Source organism: Silene latifolia, chromosome 10, assembly GCF_048544455.1.
Source record: "Silene latifolia isolate original U9 population chromosome 10, ASM4854445v1, whole genome shotgun sequence".
NCBI lineage: Eukaryota > Viridiplantae > Streptophyta > Magnoliopsida > Caryophyllales > Caryophyllaceae > Silene > Silene latifolia.
Genome location: NC_133535.1, coordinates 20,427,812 through 20,445,856, shown reverse-complemented (window position 1 = coordinate 20,445,856; position 18,045 = coordinate 20,427,812). Strand labels below are relative to the sequence as shown.

Sequence of the window (18,045 nt, the reverse complement as noted above, 5' to 3'; positions counted from 1 at the left end):
CTGAACCAAAATACCATTAGCAAAGTAATCCCTCCATTCAACTCCACACTAAACATTTCTATTTGTACACTATTCCAAGTGGATATTTAATGTCAATTTTTTTCTCAATACATAAGTAAAAATATATTTATGTGGGATCTTGTTTGATTCGTCTTTATGAGTCCATTAAAAATATCTAAATTTTATAACTTTTGCAAATATGTAGTTAAAGATATACGGCATAAAACACACGTTGACAAACGTGAAAAAACAAATGTGCAGTGTGAAGTTGAATAGAAGGAGTATATCTTAGATGGTTTGTGTCTATCAGACAAGTGAGTGGGGTTCGACTCTCACGCCCGGCATTTTTGACTTTTTTTCCAATTTGATCCAATTTGATTTCTATCGTCAGATTTCTCGTCGTCCCCCTTATACTAAAAGAATAAGAGTTCTTCAAAAAAATTCCACCTAAATAAATTTGGCTATAATTAGGCTTTTATTATATCATATCTGTAATTGGGCTTTTATTATATCATATATGTAATTGGGCTTTTATTATATCACATTTGTTAATGGCCTTTCATTATATTATATTTACATCTGGATCATATTGAACTTTCCTTTTTTTTTCCACCGATTAATACAAAATATTAATTATAATAAATTTACAATTAAATTTCAAATTTAGTTAAATATCATTTTTATTATTATTCTTTTTAATGTTTCTATCTAAAATACCGCGCATTCGCGAGAGATTTATATTATTTAATTCATTATTCATTTATACTACGTACATAATTTGATTTTATTCATTTCTTAATACATGAGATCCCTAATTTTAATATCAATCATTCACAAACTACAATATTATTTATTTCTCATATGAAAATCCAATTTTATTTGACAATTTATTATGGATATTTTCTTATTTAAATCAAGTAATTATAATTATTGAGTGTGGTATATTTTTATCATTATAAAATATTTGATTGATAAAAAAGATCGAATACTGCCGAAATAAAGTAATTTTATATTGCGCCATTCGTTCTGCTTATCGTTATTATTGGCAATGTTAGATTTTTTTCGCATTGCTTATACATGATTAATTGAATTAATAAAATATTTGCCTCGTTAGAAAGGTATTTAGCGGGTTGAATTTTTATTTTTTTACCGATGTAGTTTAGTACTCTACAATCTAGCTCTAGATACATTTCATTCTTAATTCCACCCATACTTTGATTCAGTTAGTTGATCTTTTATGGGTAAAAAGTACAATTGGATTGCACATGGATTAGCTTAGGGGGTGTTTGGTTCAAGCATTATAGGTATAAGGTATGGGTTTTGAATGAGCTAAACACATACTTTGTGTTTGGTTCACTGTTTTTGTAATTTGATACTCATACCTCAAACCCATGAGGTATGAGTTTCTCATACCCAGGGGGGAGGTGGATATGAGAATTATACCTTGGGTATCATATCAAAGAAGAGTATTGGAAAAAATTAGCATTAAAAAAATTTATTTTTTCCTCACAAAACTAAATATATTTATATAATTATTTTTTTTTTCCCGAATTCTTTCTGTTCCGTGAAAAATACAAACAATAATTTTTTTTGAACACTTTTAATAATATTTAAGAGTAGAAGTATTAAGATATCAAATAATGATTTAAATATATATAAGAAACTATATTCAAGTTTTTAACTAATTAATATATGAAAATTTAAAGGAGAAAATTAATAAATAAGTAAATGGTACAATCAATAAACTAAACATACAAAAAAGAGTTCATTCCTCATTCCCGAGTTGAACCAAACACAAGATACCAGGAATGGAGTTTTAAACCCATACCACCCTGATTTGATTCCTGATTCATACCGATACCTTTATGCGAACCAAACATCGGTCGTAGTCTCGTAGATTTGGTCAAGGTACGTAACTCCTAACATTTTGAGCTATGCTTTTGAAAAAAAAAAAAAAAACTAATGACGGAGCATAATTTAGAACCTGTTTTTTTTGGTTGAATAGAGTTAAACTGAACTTAATGGCATACTGCTGAAATGAGCTGAATGAAGCTAAACTGAGATAAATATAGCTGAAATTGAACTGACTTGAACTTAGGAGTGTTCATCGATCCCGGACCGAACCGGACTAAAGTCTATGAACCGAAGACCAAATGAGGGTAAAATGGTGGGTCATGGACCAGACCGCGTTTACATTGTTTTTGGCCGGCCTGGACCAAATAAATAGGTGGATCGGACCAGACCAATAAATAATATATTACTTATTGTTTTATTATTTCTACAGTGAGTTTAATTTGCATTAGGAATTTAGGTTTTAGTTTGTTATGAATATAGAAAATGTCAAAATAATACATATACTTAATAAGATAATATTATTAGATTAAGAGAAATATTTGTTACTCGTACAATTTTTAAGATTTCCGTTACAAAAGTTTGGTCCACGGCCGGTCTGCGGTTCATTCGGTTTGGTCCAACACCGGATCAAAGATACAACGAACGGAAATAGGTGGACCGTAAACCTAAACAATAAAGTATAATCAAGTCTGGTGCATATCAAATTACATAGTCTTGTCAGTCTGTAATTAGAACCATCAAATAAACATCTTTATTTAAAGTAAGCTGAAATTAAGGCAAAAGAACATGCCTTTAAACTAGGGAGTAGAGATGGCAATCCGGGTCAGGCTAAGGTGGACGGCACGAGCACGACACGACACGGATGAATAGTAATTAATGACGACACGGACACGACACGAACGGGTTAGATGTAACACCCCCTCATACCAAGGTACCTTACCAAGGACTACCCTAGCATGAAGGACTGTTACCATCTCGGTTTCCCGGGGTTAGTATATCAAAGTTACCAATTGCAAACAACCTTTATTAAAGTATAAAGAGTTAGCGAATACATGTTTTCAAAACCAAACCAAAACATAACTGCAAAATAACTATTAATTACAAAGAAAGCAAGCTAAGTCTCTCGACGGCGGAAGCTAGACTCGAGTGATGACTCCCCATAACTGTCCCATAGCTAAGCATCTGTATTACCTGTCACAATCTGCTCACCATCCCCGAATGGATCACCGCAGGTTTTATAAAACAACAACAACGGGGTCAGTACCATTCAATCAATGTAAGATAACTAAACATTGTAACCGGCTGATCATCCACACTCTCCGGTCTCCCGATCTCACATAGTAACCGACTACACACCGAAGTGTGTAGCCCTGTTACCCATCGCAACAGGTAATCCACGCCGCCAGTGGGTGACCGCAGCCGATCCCACCAAGTCCAGCTCATCAACGAGCGACTGAAAATCCCTGTCCCTTAATGTGCACATCCCCTCCCGTGACGGGTTCCACGGAGGGCGAACTAGGGTGTGAAGCCACTCCCGCAAGTGACTCCACCACAATCACAACACACACAGCATCACAGCTGTCACAACACCACAACCGTCACAACACAACAGCCATACTCCGATGATCAGTAGATAACAACAATTACAACACAAGCACAGTCTTAAATCAATTAACAGTAACCGAGTAGGGAAACCCTACCTTTCCGCAATCCAAGCACACATAAGCAATCAATATCAATTCCTCATGACACCGTCACCTACATACAATAATCACATAATTCCAATTACCATATCGCACAATCCCATTTCCCCCAATTCATAAATAAAGGCAAAACCCTAAAAGAACATAAATGACATGAGGAATATGTTGGAGCTGGTGTCCTCCACAAATTAGTGTGATAACATTTGTAAATCTCTTACAGGTTCACAAGGGTATACTTCGTATATTTAATCAGTTGATTAACGTTTACCTAATAACGGTTGGCTTGCTAGAAAGTTTGACGTTATTATCATACAGATGGCGGTGATCAACTGGTCCCTAAAGGTCACACCTATAGGACGTATTTGAGAAATGTGGTTATAGAAATATAATTACATTGATGCCCAAAATGACTAAAAAGTTAGTCAATGTGTTGATGAGATAATTATTTAATGAAAATTAAATAATATTAAGTTGAGACGAATTAACTGTAAATTCGTAAATTAAATATAATAAGTTATATTTAATTAAATATATATAAGGTTAGTTTGGACGAATTAATCTGTTAATTCGTAGTTAAATATAATCAGTTGTATTTAATATCAACAAGTTGAATGTGTCATAGTGGTAATAGTGAGGGTACACAAGCCAAGAGGTCATGGGTTCGATCCTCACTAAATGACAATTTAACACACTTTATAGGAGGTTATTTCTTTCCTAATTGATTTCGGATTTCGGTCTATATAAAAAGAAAGGTAGAGAATTATTTCTGACCTAATACTTTTTTCCGACCTTGCCTCCTCTTTCTCATCACAAGAACAAAAAGACAATAAAATTTTACAGAAAATTTTAGATTGATTTCTAGCATAATCAAAGGGCATATCTCAGATCGTCTTGGGTGCAACCAATAGGCGAATACCTACTTTGGTATTGTTCTTAGGCCATATTTGCTAGGACCGGAGGTTAATTCTAAATCTTTTTACTTATGTTTATGTATTTTATTTTATGACCTTAGATCATCTTTATTAAATCGTTATAATCCTTCTAAATTAAGGGGAAGTATACAGATTATTTCCCACAAGTGGTATCAGAGCACTAGGCCACGATTTTAATTTTGATAATTTTCATAAAATTTGTATGTAAACTATAACCTAATTTTCGAGTATAAAAATTAGGGTTACGTTTTTTTTCGGTTAAATTTTTTTGGCCGAGTTTTTTTTTTCTTTCGGATTTTTTTGTTTTTTCCTTTTGTTTGATGATTTATATCCAATTTCTTTTGATCATATTATGTTTTAATCGGTTAAAATCATCATATGAAGAATTGGCAAATTTTGATTTAATGCAGATTAAGTTAGAATAGATATAGTATCATCATGTCATTGATACAAGAACTAGTTTTTGCTATATAGTTTTAGCATATAAGATTAATCATGCTTGTTAATTCATTTGCTAAACCATGTTCTATTAGCAACTGTAAACTTTGTTCTTCATCAATTTTGTTTTAGGGCTTTATGCCGCAAAAGGAAATTTTTGACGGCTCAAATTTTTTTGGTTTCCGTGAAAAAAAAAACTGATTTTAGGTTATTTTTTATTACCGAATCAGAAAAAGAAAAGAAGGAAAGTTTTATTTTTCCCTAAAAGAATAATTATGGAAAGTTTTTTTTCCTCTTTTCTAATTGCCGAATAAAAAAATAAAGGGGAAGGGGCTGTTTTTTTTCAGCCGTGTAGTGGTTGTCAATTATAAAAAAAAAAAAAAAAATTATTTTATTTTTTTTCAGCCGAACCAATTTGTAATTGGTTTTTGTTTTTTTTTTTAGTTTGGCCAATTAGTTATTGTGAATCGATTCACAATTTAAAGATACCGGGTTATTTTAAAGCGGTTTAAAATTTTGACGGATAGAATTCATATTACAAGTTTAATATGGATTGAGGATGAAATTAATGTGATTAAATTACGGAATTGTCACTTAATTTAATTTAAATAGGTGGTTTGGATAAATTAATCAACATAATTAATGTATTGTTTTATGTATGTTTAATTTATTTTAGTTGATGCTTTTAATTATGTTGAATGAATCGAATGAATGAATTTTATTTACGTATTTAATTTTGCAATCGGTTGTAATTTGTAATACTTAGTGTGGCCTTAGACAATTATGTTTTCGTAATGAAGGAAACATGATTTTTATGTAATTATGAGATCTCGAATCTCCTTTATTTTAGTTTTGGGTTTTTGAAATTAGAATGTAATTAATAGGTCAATTATGTAATTTTATTTATTGTAATTTCAAAGAAGACTAAAAATGAAGATTCAAGGTCACTCCCGCTACATGGATCAAGATGGAACATCAAGACAAGCTTCTCGGGTCCAAGGATGGATTCCAAACTTGTATTTATTGTTCATTTTGATAGGATAGGCCACACTAGGACTTTTACTGTTTTTTTTTTACGTTTTTCATTTTATTGCTTTTCATTCACATGCTAGTAATTGCATCATATTCCGCCTAAAACCAAACTACCTACTACTAAAATGCATGAAAATTGATTCATATAGTTGTATGTTAGTTTTCATGGACATGCAGATGTCACAGTCTATAAGCCATCACTTTAGTTTAAATCATTCTCGCATGCTAGATTATAGTTCACTTAAAATGAATTAAAAATAGTTGATGGGATCTTCCTCCAAAATGGAAATTGAGATTAGTCTTTATAAGGGCAAACATCTATGAGTCCCTTCTTCGTCGGTAGGCCTAATATGACCCCTTCTACGTTGGGTAAGTAGTTGTGTTGACTTAGTTTACCTCAACATTATATTCCGAAGAGTTTCTCGTGATTATGATGGACTAAAGATAGAATTTACAGAAATTTATCGACCAGGAATTCTAACGGTAGAATTAGCTAAAAGGTTAGCTTATCAATTTACAGAAAATTGAGTCTTGGGGTCATTTATATAATTCTTGAGGGAGGTCAATTGTATAAATTTTTTTGAGTCTTCGCGTTATGACATTAGTTCATTAGACTTAAAATAAAACGATGCATGCTTATTATTTTATTCTTCTTTCGCAGTGTAGAACACGCTTATTATCAATAATACTGTTACAACAAATGACTGGAAATAACGCAATCCCAATGCCTAGTGCCACATTAGATCGTTCGTCCTGGCTTAAAATGTTCATGGACCAAATGAATCAGTCCACTCGACTGAAGAATGATGGGTCCAATTTTGCGGACTGGGAGGCGGCACTACGGAATGCCGCCACTGCTCACGGTAAGCTCAAGTATTTAACTGAGCCAATACCGGTCAACCCAGGCCCAAATGCAGGAATCAACGAGTCACTCGCTTATAGTGATTTCGTTATGGAAGCGGGTGCGATAAAGAACGTACTCATCTTTGTAATGGAAACCAATTTGCAGAGACGCTTCATTGCCCAAGGTGCAAACAAGATTTTCACCACGCTCACTAACGAGTTCTCAAAGGCACCGAGAATCGTTACATATGAGCATACCTGTCGCTTCTTTGATGCGAAACTCCAGAAGGGCCAACCGGTTAGCCCACACATTCTTCACATGATTGAGAATGTCGAGAAACGGAGTCACCGAATTGTAGAATCGGTGAGAGCATTGTCATTGACCGAATGCTTCATTCTCTTCACGATGGTTTTGCCCTTTTTCAGGGCGAACTACTACATGAATGACTTGAAAAAGAGTCCTCATGATCTACACTCCCTTCTCGTACAGACCGAGAAGGATATGAAATTGAGTGGGAGCATGAAGCAGGATGTTCTCATGATTCACAACAAGAGTAAAGGTAAGGGCAAGGTTCATGGCGACCTAGCTGTAGGTAAGCCAAAGTTTAAGAAGCCAGGAAACGGTAAGAGTGCGCCTGGTGAGACTAGTGGCTCACAGGGCAAGACAAAGAGCAAGGGCGGTGACATAGAATGCCACCATTGTCACAAGACTGGACATTGGAGGAGGAACTGTCCCGTCTACCGTGAGGACATCAAGGCAGGCCGCGTCGTTCCTGTTGGTATGTCATCTTATATTCATATGATTGAGATTAACCATGTAAGTTTCGGAACTTGGGTACTAGATACTGGTTGTGGTTCTCATCTGTGTAATCATTTGCAGGGCCTAAAAAACATCATACCTCTCGAAAAAGGTGATGTGGACCTGCGAGTCGGGAATGGAGCACGAGTTGTTGTTGCCTCGAAGGGAACATATGTAATCCAACTCCCTAGTGGTTTTGAGTTATCTTTAAATAACTGTTATTATGTACCCAGTTTATTTAAGAATATTATTTCTGTTTCCGTACTTGCTAAAGACGGTTACATTTTCAATAAAGGATAATAGTTATATTTTCTCTTTTAATGAAATGATTTATGGCAAAGCAGTTTCCATGAATGGAATTTATATCTTAGATCAAACCACGGAAGTATTACACATGAATAATAAGAAATTAAAGGTTGGTGACAAATATCAAACTTATCTATGGCATTGTCGAATGGGACACATAAATGAGAAACGCGTAAAGAAACTCGTCGATAATGGGACTATTCCCTCATTCGGATTTTCTGCATATGGCACGTGTGAATCATGTCTCATTGGCAAGATGACTCGAATTTCCTTCAAAGGTGTTGGAATGCGCGCTAGTGACCTATTAGGACTCATACATACGGACGTATGTGGACCTATGTCAATTACCGCTAGAGATGGCTATAGATATTTTATCACTTTCACGGACGATTTGAGTAGATACGGATATGTCTACTTAATGAAGCATAAAAGTGAGTCCTTTGATAAATTCAAGGAATACCAGAATAGGGTACAGAACCAACTGGGTAGAAAGATTAAAGCACTCCGTTCAGATCGGGGTGGCGAATATCTTTCAAATGAGTTTGATCAACACCGAAAGATCGTGGAATTGCTCTACGATTAACTCCACCTGGAACACCTCAATTAAATGGTGTGTCCGAACGGAGAAATCGAACCTTACTTGATATGGTTCGATCCATGATGAGTCACACCGTAGTGCCTGATTCATTATAGGGTTATGCTCTTTTGTCAGCTGCTCTTATACTTAACCGAAGTCCGTCTAAAGCTGTCGACAAGACTCCATATGAAATGTGGAAGGGAACAGTACCTAACTTGTCCTTTATTCGGGTTTGGGGTTGCGAGGCTTATGTCAAGTGGAGACACGAGGATAAGCTCGACCCGCGATCGGTCAAGACATACTTTATAGGTTATCCAAAAGGAACATTTGGTCATTACTTCTATTCGCCTACCGAACATCGAGTATTTGTTGCGGCTAGTGCGACGTTCTTAGAGAAAGAATTTCTCGAGAACAAGTCGAGTAATAGAACCTTCGAGCTGTCGGAGATTCCAGAACCAACAACCGAGGAATAGATGGAGGAAGCTGTACCTCCAACTGATGATACGGTTAATATTCCTGAGAAACCTAGGAGGTCGGGTATAGACTCTCATCCTCCGGACAGATACATTGGTATGGTCGAGGAGAATGATGTTTTACTTCTAGAAAGTAATGAACCCGCAACCTATAAAGGTGCTATGGCCTGTTCCGACTCAAAGTTATGGCTCGAAGCCATGCAATCCGAGATGGACTCCATGTATGAGAATAACGTATGTGATCTAGTTGATTTACCTAATAAGGTAAAACCTCTACAGTGCAAAAGGCTTTACAAAATAAAGCGTTCTTTAGACGCGCAACCAGATATCTATAAGGCACGACTTGTGGCAAAAGGTTTCACTCAAGTGCAAGGATTGCATTATGATGAGATTTTTGCACCTGTAGTCATGCTACGTTCCATTCGGATAATCTTAGCGATTGCCGCATTTCATGATTATGAGATTTGGCAAATGGATGTGAAAACCGCCTTCTTAAACGGTTATTTGGAGGAAGAGTTGTACATGGTGCAACCCGAAGGTTTCATAGATCCTAAACATCCTAATAAAGTATGCAAGCTTAAGCGTTCCATTTATGGACTTAAGCAAGCTTCTCGGAGTTGGAATCATCGTTTCGACCAAGTGATAAAAGAGTATGGTTTCACTCGATCGGTCGAAGAACCATGCTTATATATCAAGTCGAGTGGGAGCAAGATTGTATTCTTGATATTGTATGTCGATGACATACTCCTGATTGGGAATGACATTCCTCTCCTATCTTCGGTTAAAGAATGGTTGAAGAACCATTTCCAGATGAAAGATCTGGGTGAGGCACAGCGTATTTTGGGAATCCGTATCTACCGAGATAGATCACGACGGACGTTATCACTTAGTCAGGAATCTTATCTAGATAAGGTTCTTGAGAGGTTCAGCATGACCAACTCCAAGAAGGGGAACCTTCCTATGACGACTGGGATGCAGTTGAGCAAGTCTCAGTCACCCACGACGCCTGAAGGAATTGAGCGCATGAGTCGTGTTACTTATGCTTCTGCAATAGGATCGATCATGTATGCCATGATATGCACACGTCCAGACGTGGCATATGCATTGAGTATGACGAGTCGGTACCAAAAGACTCCAGGTGAGACACACTGGATAGCAGTCAAAAATATCCTCAAGTACCTACGGAGGACTAAGGATTGGGTACTGACTTATGGAGGCGATATTAAGCTATGCGCAACCGGTTACACAGATGCTAGCTTCCAAACGGATCGAGATGATTCAAAATCTCAGTCCGGGTTCGTCTTCAGTCTTAATGGTGTTGCGGTCAACTGGAAAAGTTCCAAACAGAGTGTTGTAGCAGATTCTACTACTGAATCCGAGTACTATGCCGCTTCGGAGGCAGCAAAGGAAGCGATATGGATGCGTCAATTCTTACAAGGGCTTTCGGTAGTTCCTAGTTCGAATGACCCGATCACCATCTATTGTGACAATAGAGGTGCCATCTTCCAGGCTAAGGAGCCAAAGTCTTGCAACAAATCTAGACATGTACTTCGGAAGGCTCACCTGATCCGTGATTACGTGGAGCAAGAAGAGATAGTGATTGACAAGATTGCGACGGATGATAACATCGCAGATCCTCTCACCAAACCGTTGAATTATGATAAGCATGTAGGGCATGTTAATTCCATGGGAATTAAACATGTTCCTAAGTTGTAGTACTTGATTATGAATTTGATACATTATCTTTTTCATATATTATTTACAACTTCATCGTATTATATATAATATTTTGTTTTTCATGTGGATTGTACCGACAACATTGAACGCCACAAAGTGAACTGAATTACATTATATTTGTTTAGGTCCGTAATCGCCAATGTGAGTTGATAACTCCGGCTATTATATTGTGCAGTCGATTGATGGTGGGTTCAACGAGCCATAAGTTAAACGGTTGACTAATCGATCACAGATACGAGATTATGACAATACCTCGTAGGACAATTTTTATTTGTGACAACGTAATGGAGTCCTAAATGTTTTATAACATTCGGTGTCAGGTCGTAGATATGACATCTATTGTGTACCTAGAGTCGATTCTTTTGACTATCAACTGTCTCTTGAGATTAAGGCAGTCTTTGGGTGACTTTGGTTTCTTTCTCACGATCCCACCGTGAATCGGGCTAAGTAGATTTTTTTGGGTCATTTCATATCGTGCTTACATCTCGCAAGATTTGAGTTGAGGAAAATATCCATCCCTTATCAGGTATAGTTATTTCTCAGGGCCACTCGAGGAGTTGTAACTGAAATGCATGGCCATGCTCGAATGTTGATTCGTTTATCAGTTAAGTTACTCTCTAGTCGGGAAAACCACTCACTACTACAGAATTCATCAAGGACATCAGTGGATGGACATCGGATTTTTGAAAAAACAGATGTAATAAGTTTGCACATCGGATTTTTATAAAAGTCTGATGTAATTATATTATATGGACATCGGTTGTTATTTTCAACCCATGTCCATTATAATGGACATCGGATTAAATTACAACCCATGTCCATATAATCCTCAATTTGGGCGCAAAATGAAAACAATTCCCCCGCCCCAAATTATTTTCACTAGCATACGGAGTCAATCTATTCTAGTGATGGAAATATGCACTTGGTTATTAACATATCTCGCGTGTCTCTCTCTTCATATCATATATACTCAGTACTTTCCCAAATCAATCAAGATACCCAAACCCTAACCCCCAAAATCGGCACCTACCATATATCCCCCCACCATCATCGGCACCCCACCTCCGGCCACCCTCCGACTCCCTTCTCTTCCCCTGACCACCATCCGGCCTTTTTGGCCTTCTTGAACTTACTAGGTATTATTCACGCAATTCAATCAACTTTTCCGTAATTTTAGCGCTTCACCTTTTGCTTTTAAGTGTTTCGTTTTGATTTTCAAAGCAGTGCTCAATTTTTTTTTCGTCAATTTTTGTTATTTTAATCGAGTATTGCTCTTTGTTTTAAATTGTTTTCTTATGATGTAGGTGATTCAAATGCTTATATACTAATTGTTTGATTGATTAATTTGTGTTGTGTAATTTAGTTTGGTTTAATGAACTGTGCATAATTTTGATAATTTGATAGAGCCATTGAGGCAATAAGGTGATTTGGTTACTGTTGTATTATCTAGGATTTTGAGCTATGGGTTATTTAACTTATGTTGATTATTACTCCCTACGTCTCAATCGTTTGTTTACCTACCCCTCACAAAAAGAATTAAAAGGTAAACAAATGACTACGAGGGATGGAGTAATTTGAGTATTTGATTTTTCAAGGGTGGAAAGTATGGATGCATTTTATGAAATGCAGAGTTAAACCTTCCCTTGGGCTGGTCAGGATATGGGTTGGTGGTTATAACTTAGTTAATGTCATCAGAAGAGAATGGAAAGCATGATAGCAATAAGTTGTTGTGATGTTTTTATTATGAACGGGATTGTGCTAGATAAAATATCAAAGTATATGTACATCATGAAGCTATTATAAACTAGATAAAGAAAAGAACTTCGGACAACTTGCAAGCGCACTAGACAAACAGAAGAATCTAGGACAAACAAGTGTAGTGTCTTTATTACATTGGCATTCACATTCCACGTCAATTAGCTCCTGGGGGTTGCAACTCACCTAAATGGTCATCATCATAAAAATAAGGAAATTGAGAGAATGTTAGAGAGAGAAAGCTTAGAGAATCCCTAAATTTTCAGCAATGGCTAAAAATAAAAAAGGTAATTCTAAGATTTCTCTTACGCAATCACCTACTAAAAATAACAAAAATAAGAATAAATCAATTAATAATAATAGTTCATCTCCTAATAATTCACAAAATAATACTATTACGCCAAATATTATAAATCCACAGGAACAATCAATCTCGGAACCAGGATCATCGAGTCATACGATTTCGTCGGAGAATGTTATACCAGCTTTTGCGATTCAGCCTTTTGACTTGCAGCATGAAATGGAAACGATCTCTGAGGAAATCGTTGATGAAGAAGAGGATTGGGACCAGGAGACTCAATCTCCTCCTCGGGAGTCTTCGTCTAGCGTGTCTGACAAGGTAACTCTTAAACTAGACATTGAGGATGTCCAATCGGAAATTGAGTACTGGTCAAATGCTATCTACTGCTATGTTCTGGGTGCAAACCCGCCTGGGTATGTTCTGGGGGGATTTGTTCGAAGAGCATGGAGATTTCATGATATTGACACTGTTTCTACTCTTGCTAATGGTATATGTGTTGTTAGATTTAAGGATGTTGCTAGTAAACAAACTGTTTTACGTTCAGGACCAATTTTCTTTGACAATAAGCCTTTGGTTGTTAAGGATTGGACTCCTGATACTAAGATGGTTAAGTCTGAGTTGGAGATTGTACCTATCTGGATTAGATTTTATGGCTTGGACCTGAAATTCTGGGGGCTTGCCTTGAATAAAATTGCTAGTCTGGTGGGTAAGCCTGTGCGACTGGATACTGCTACCCAAACAAAGTCCTACTTAGGCTTTGCTAGGGTTATGGTGGAGGTCAGTATGGGCCAGGATTTCCCTGATATTATAGAATTCATGGATGAAAAGGATGTATTACATCGCCAGATTGTTCACTATGAATGGAAGCCTGTGAAGTGTACTGAATGCTCTGGTATGGGACATGTTGCAATGGTATGCAGGAAGAAGAAGGAGGTGGTTCAGGCTAAGGGGAAACAGAAGATGGTGTGGAGACCAAAACCTGTCATACCTCCTCCAGTCCCCTCTGCTCCCTCTGCTCCTGTGGAGGACCACCAGGAACAGCAATTGCCTACTATTGACCCTACTGCAATTGTAACACCTATGCCTGTCAATGGTCATATTTTGAATACTATCACTCCTGCACGTATTCTCACTAGGCTTCTCAGGCCTGGTCCGGATAGGGTGCCAGGGGAGGGTAGGTCTTTCATGGATAAAATGATTTTGAGTTTGGGGAGAAGTAATGGTACTGGAACAGGGATAAGGAGGAATAGATTGTTTGAAAATGACTAGCCTAGCTTTCTGGAATGTCCGAGGAATAAACAAGCCCAATAAGTAAGGAGATGTTAGACGTCTCTTGCACCTTAATAATATTGGCTTGTGTGGTCTCTTAGAAACTAGAGTTAAGACTAATAATATCAATAAGGTGAAAAGTGGACTTGGTCTCAACTGGCAGCTTATCCATAATAATGATATTAAAGAGGGAGGTAGAATTTGGCTTCTCTGGAACAATAGTGTGTATGATGTTGAGTTACTTCTTAAGGAGGAGCAGCTTATCCATGTCAAGGTTACCTTCATTCCTAAGGATTTCTTTTGGGAGCTCACTGTAGTTTATGGTTTCAACAAACTGCAGGAGAGGAGTGATCTCTGGCACACTTTGACTTCTCTGGGTAATGGTATGAGTAATCCTTGGATTGTAATGGGAGATTTCAATAATGTCTTGTTTATGGATGAGAGAATTGGATCTACTATTACCACTGCTGAGGTGAGGGGATTTCAGGATTGTGTGGATAATTGTGGGCTTATGGATTTAGCTTCTTCTGGAGCCTTCTTCACTTGGAATAACAAGCAGGAAGGTGAAGCTAGGGTGTATAGTAGGATTGACAGGATTATGGCTAATGATATTTGGGTTCTGCATGGTCCTGAGGGGAGTCTTTCCTTTCTCCCTGAAGGGTTATATGATCATAGCCCCTGTGTTATGGATTTATGGAAAGACAATCCTAAAGTGAAAGCTAGGTTTCATTATTTTAACATGTGGGGTAAATGTGAGGAATTTCTTGTTGTAGTTAAGAAATTTTGGGAGGTACCTATTCAGGGGTTTACTATGTTCCAACTGGTTAAAAAACTTAAGCTTCTCAAACAACCTCTAAAGCAGATGAACAAGGAATATTATAGGCATATTGAGACTACTGCTCATGTTGCTGAACTGCTTCTTCATGATCTTCAAAGGAGAGTCCATGCTAATCCTTTCGATCTGCGATTCAGTGAGGAGAGACAGTCTGCTAAGACCTTCTTATGAGTTAGAGGAGGCTAGGAGGAGCTTCCTTGCTCAGAAAGCTAAATTGCAGTGGTTAAATACAGGGGATGACAACACTCACTTCTTCCACTGCTCAATTAAAACCAGAAGAACCCATAATAAAATCTTAAGAATTAAGGATATGCAGGGGCATGTTTGTGATACTAATGCTACCATTAAAGCTGCTTTTATTGATTATTACAAGGCTTTACTTGGGAGTGATAAAGCCGTGGTGCCTGTTTGTTCTAAGGTCCTTGAGCATGGCAGCCTTATCTCTGATGAACAGGCCCATGCTCTGATCAGAACTGTCACTGCTGATGAGATTAAAACCTCCTTGTTTTCTATCCCTCCTGATAAGGCACCTGGCCCTGATGGGTTCTCTAGTCAATTTTTTAAAGATGCCTTTGAGATTGTTGGCCCTGATATCATTCAAGCTGTACAGGAATTTTTCTTGACTGGCAAACTATTAGGTCAAGTTAATTCCACAGTCATTACCTTGATCCCTAAGAAGGACCCGCCTGAATCAGTCATGGATTTTAGACCCATTGCTTGCTGCAATGTGGTCTATAAATGCATTACCAAGATAATTTGTTCCAGACTGAATGAGGTTTTGGGTAGTCTAGTGAGTCATAATCAGAGTGCCTTTATCAAGGGCGGAGACATTGTTGATAATGTGCTCATTTGCCAAGATTTAGTGAGGCTCTATAATAGGAAAACCTGTTCTCCTAGGGCTCTTCTTAAAATTGATTTGAGGAAAGCCTATGATACCATTGAATGGAGCTTTATTGAGGGTGTGCTTACTGGGCTCCATTTCCCTAAGCAAATGGTAAGGTGGATTATGGCTTGTGTTTCTTCCCCTACGTTTACCCTGTCTTTAAATGGGTCTCAGTTTGGATTTTTCCCTGGCAAGAGGGGCATTAGACAGGGTGATCCTATGTCTCCATTGATCTTTACTTTGTGCATGGAGTATCTAACTAGGATTCTTAATGTTGTCACCACTAAACCTGGCTTTCACTTCCATCCTCTGTGTAGAAGCCTGCAACTCTGCCATCTGAGTTTTGCAGATGACTTACTACTTTTTTGCAGAGGTGATTACTCCTCCATTAAAATTTTGATGAGGGCTCTGAAAACATTTGAAGTAGCTTCGGTCTTCTTTGTCAACCAGGATAAGTCCGATTTGTATACTAATGGGGTTAACTCGGGAGAGAAGGCAGGAATTCTTCACATGTCTGGATTCCTTCTTTGGTGTTTTCCCTTTTAAGTACTTACGGATACCCATCTCCTATAAAAGACTATCCATTCTTTGATCGCAACACGGTGGTGGAGAAAGTTATTGCTCGTGTAAGAAGTTTAGGGGCTCGGAAATTAAGCTATGCTGGGAGGAAGGTTCTTATTCAGGCTGTTTTCTCTCAACTTCATACTTATTGGGCTAGAATCTTCCTCATTCCCACTACTGTCATTAAGAAGATTGAAGGGATTTGCAGGAACTTTCTCTGGTCTGGTGATGATCAGTTCAAATCTCCTTTGGTCTCTTGGGTTCAGTGTTGTTATCCTAAGAAGCATGGTGGTTTAGGATTCCTCAAATACTCAGACTGGAATATTGCCAGTATTGCCAAATTTACCTGGTGGATTGCTAGCAAGCAAAATCACTTATGGATTAAGTGGGTTAATACTATTTATATCAAGAATAGGGATTGGTGGAATTACTCTCCTTCTATCAATTCCAGTTGGGCCTGGAGGCAAATCTGTAAAGTTAAGGATATGTTTAAAAGTGGATATATCAATAACTCTTGGCATACAGGTTGTCCTTATACTGTTCAGAGTGGCTATGATTGGCTCCATCCTCCTCCTACCAGAGTTTGTTGGTGGCCTGTTATTTGGAACAGATTGAATGTGCCTAAACATTCCTTCATCTTTTGGCTCTACAATTTGAATAGGCTCTCAACCAGAGACAGGTTATTTCAGCATGGGATTATTCAGGATACGGCTTTTCTTCTTTGTCAGCAGACTGATGAAACCAGAACTCATTTGTTCTTTCAATGTGCGTATAGTACTAAGTGTTTGGAGTTAGTTCAGGCTTGGTTGAGGATCAATTTGTCTGGTGAAGAACCACTTCAATGGTGCTTAGCATGGAGATGTTCTTCCCTTCTGAAAAAGCAGGTTGTTTTTGCAGGGATTGCAAGCCTCATCTATCATCTTTGGAATGCTCGTAACAAATGTCGGGTAGAGGAAGCTATTCCTCATCCTACTGTGCTGTTTAACAATATTAAGGCGTCTTTTCTTGGTAGAGTTGCGAGTAGAGTTCATATTTGTAGGTCACGCATTGATTGTAATTGGCTTAAAAGTATAGGAGTTACTTGCTAGGGCAGTCCTTACCTAGTATGATGGCGTCTTGTATTGGTGATGTAATTGCTTCATGCTTATGATTTATGAAAGTTCACATTTCACCAAAAAAAAAAATTAGCTCCTGGGATATTAAGCACATTGCTTTTCTCTAATAAGCTAATTGTATTGTGTCACTAGATTAGATAATACTATCCTGCTGTTGACACAACATTTCCTGGCATGTGCTTTATCTTATTTTGGTTTTGTGCAGGAGCCGTTCAAGCAGCTAAAGGAAAAGGCGTAGAAGCTGAAAGGTGTGAAGGAAGATCTGAAAGTTAGGTATGAGTTTCGTCTCCGCTTTTATTTCTTTTTTCATATAAAAGTAGTCTTGTTTAAGATCGATGTATGAATATAAGTCATGTTCACAATTATGAAATAAGTCGTATCACATGAAATTGGACCGTTGGAAGCATACTAGGGCCTCAATTGAGTTTTTCCGTGCATATATATATATAGCCAGAGTGAATGTCTTTAATATGAACTCTGATATGCAAATGTTTTAATATTTCAATGCAAGTAAAGCAGACGATGGCTGAGCAGCTGTACAAACATGTAGATGGTGTGTGGAAAGGAGCTAAAGAAACATAATGTAAGTTGTTGCTTATTATGGCGACAAATTCAATGTCCGAAGACGATGG

At 37.4% G+C, this 18,045-nt stretch overlaps 1 protein-coding gene across 1 annotated transcript; it reads left to right on the top strand.

Moving 5' to 3' along the window:
- Positions 1 to 12,717: 12,717 nt before the first annotated feature.
- LOC141607254 (uncharacterized) lies at positions 12,718 to 15,025 on the top strand. Its single transcript, XM_074426613.1, has 2 exons — positions 12,718 to 13,972; positions 14,121 to 15,025. Exons 1-2 carry the CDS (start codon positions 12,718 to 12,720, stop codon positions 15,023 to 15,025), a joined length of 2,160 nt encoding a protein of 719 aa, XP_074282714.1.
- Positions 15,026 to 18,045: the final 3,020 nt, after the last annotated feature.

What these genes read in the sequence shown, in the direction of transcription:
- LOC141607254 (XM_074426613.1), top strand. Translation starts at nt 12,718, where the DNA reads ATGGCTAAAAATAAAAAAGGTAATTCTAAGATTTCTCTTACGCAATCA. An exon ending in GAGTTTGGGGAGAAGTAATG is followed by an intron (nt 13,973 to 14,120) that starts GTACTGGAACAG and finishes GTGGTCTCTTAG; the next exon opens with AAACTAGAGTTAAGACTAAT.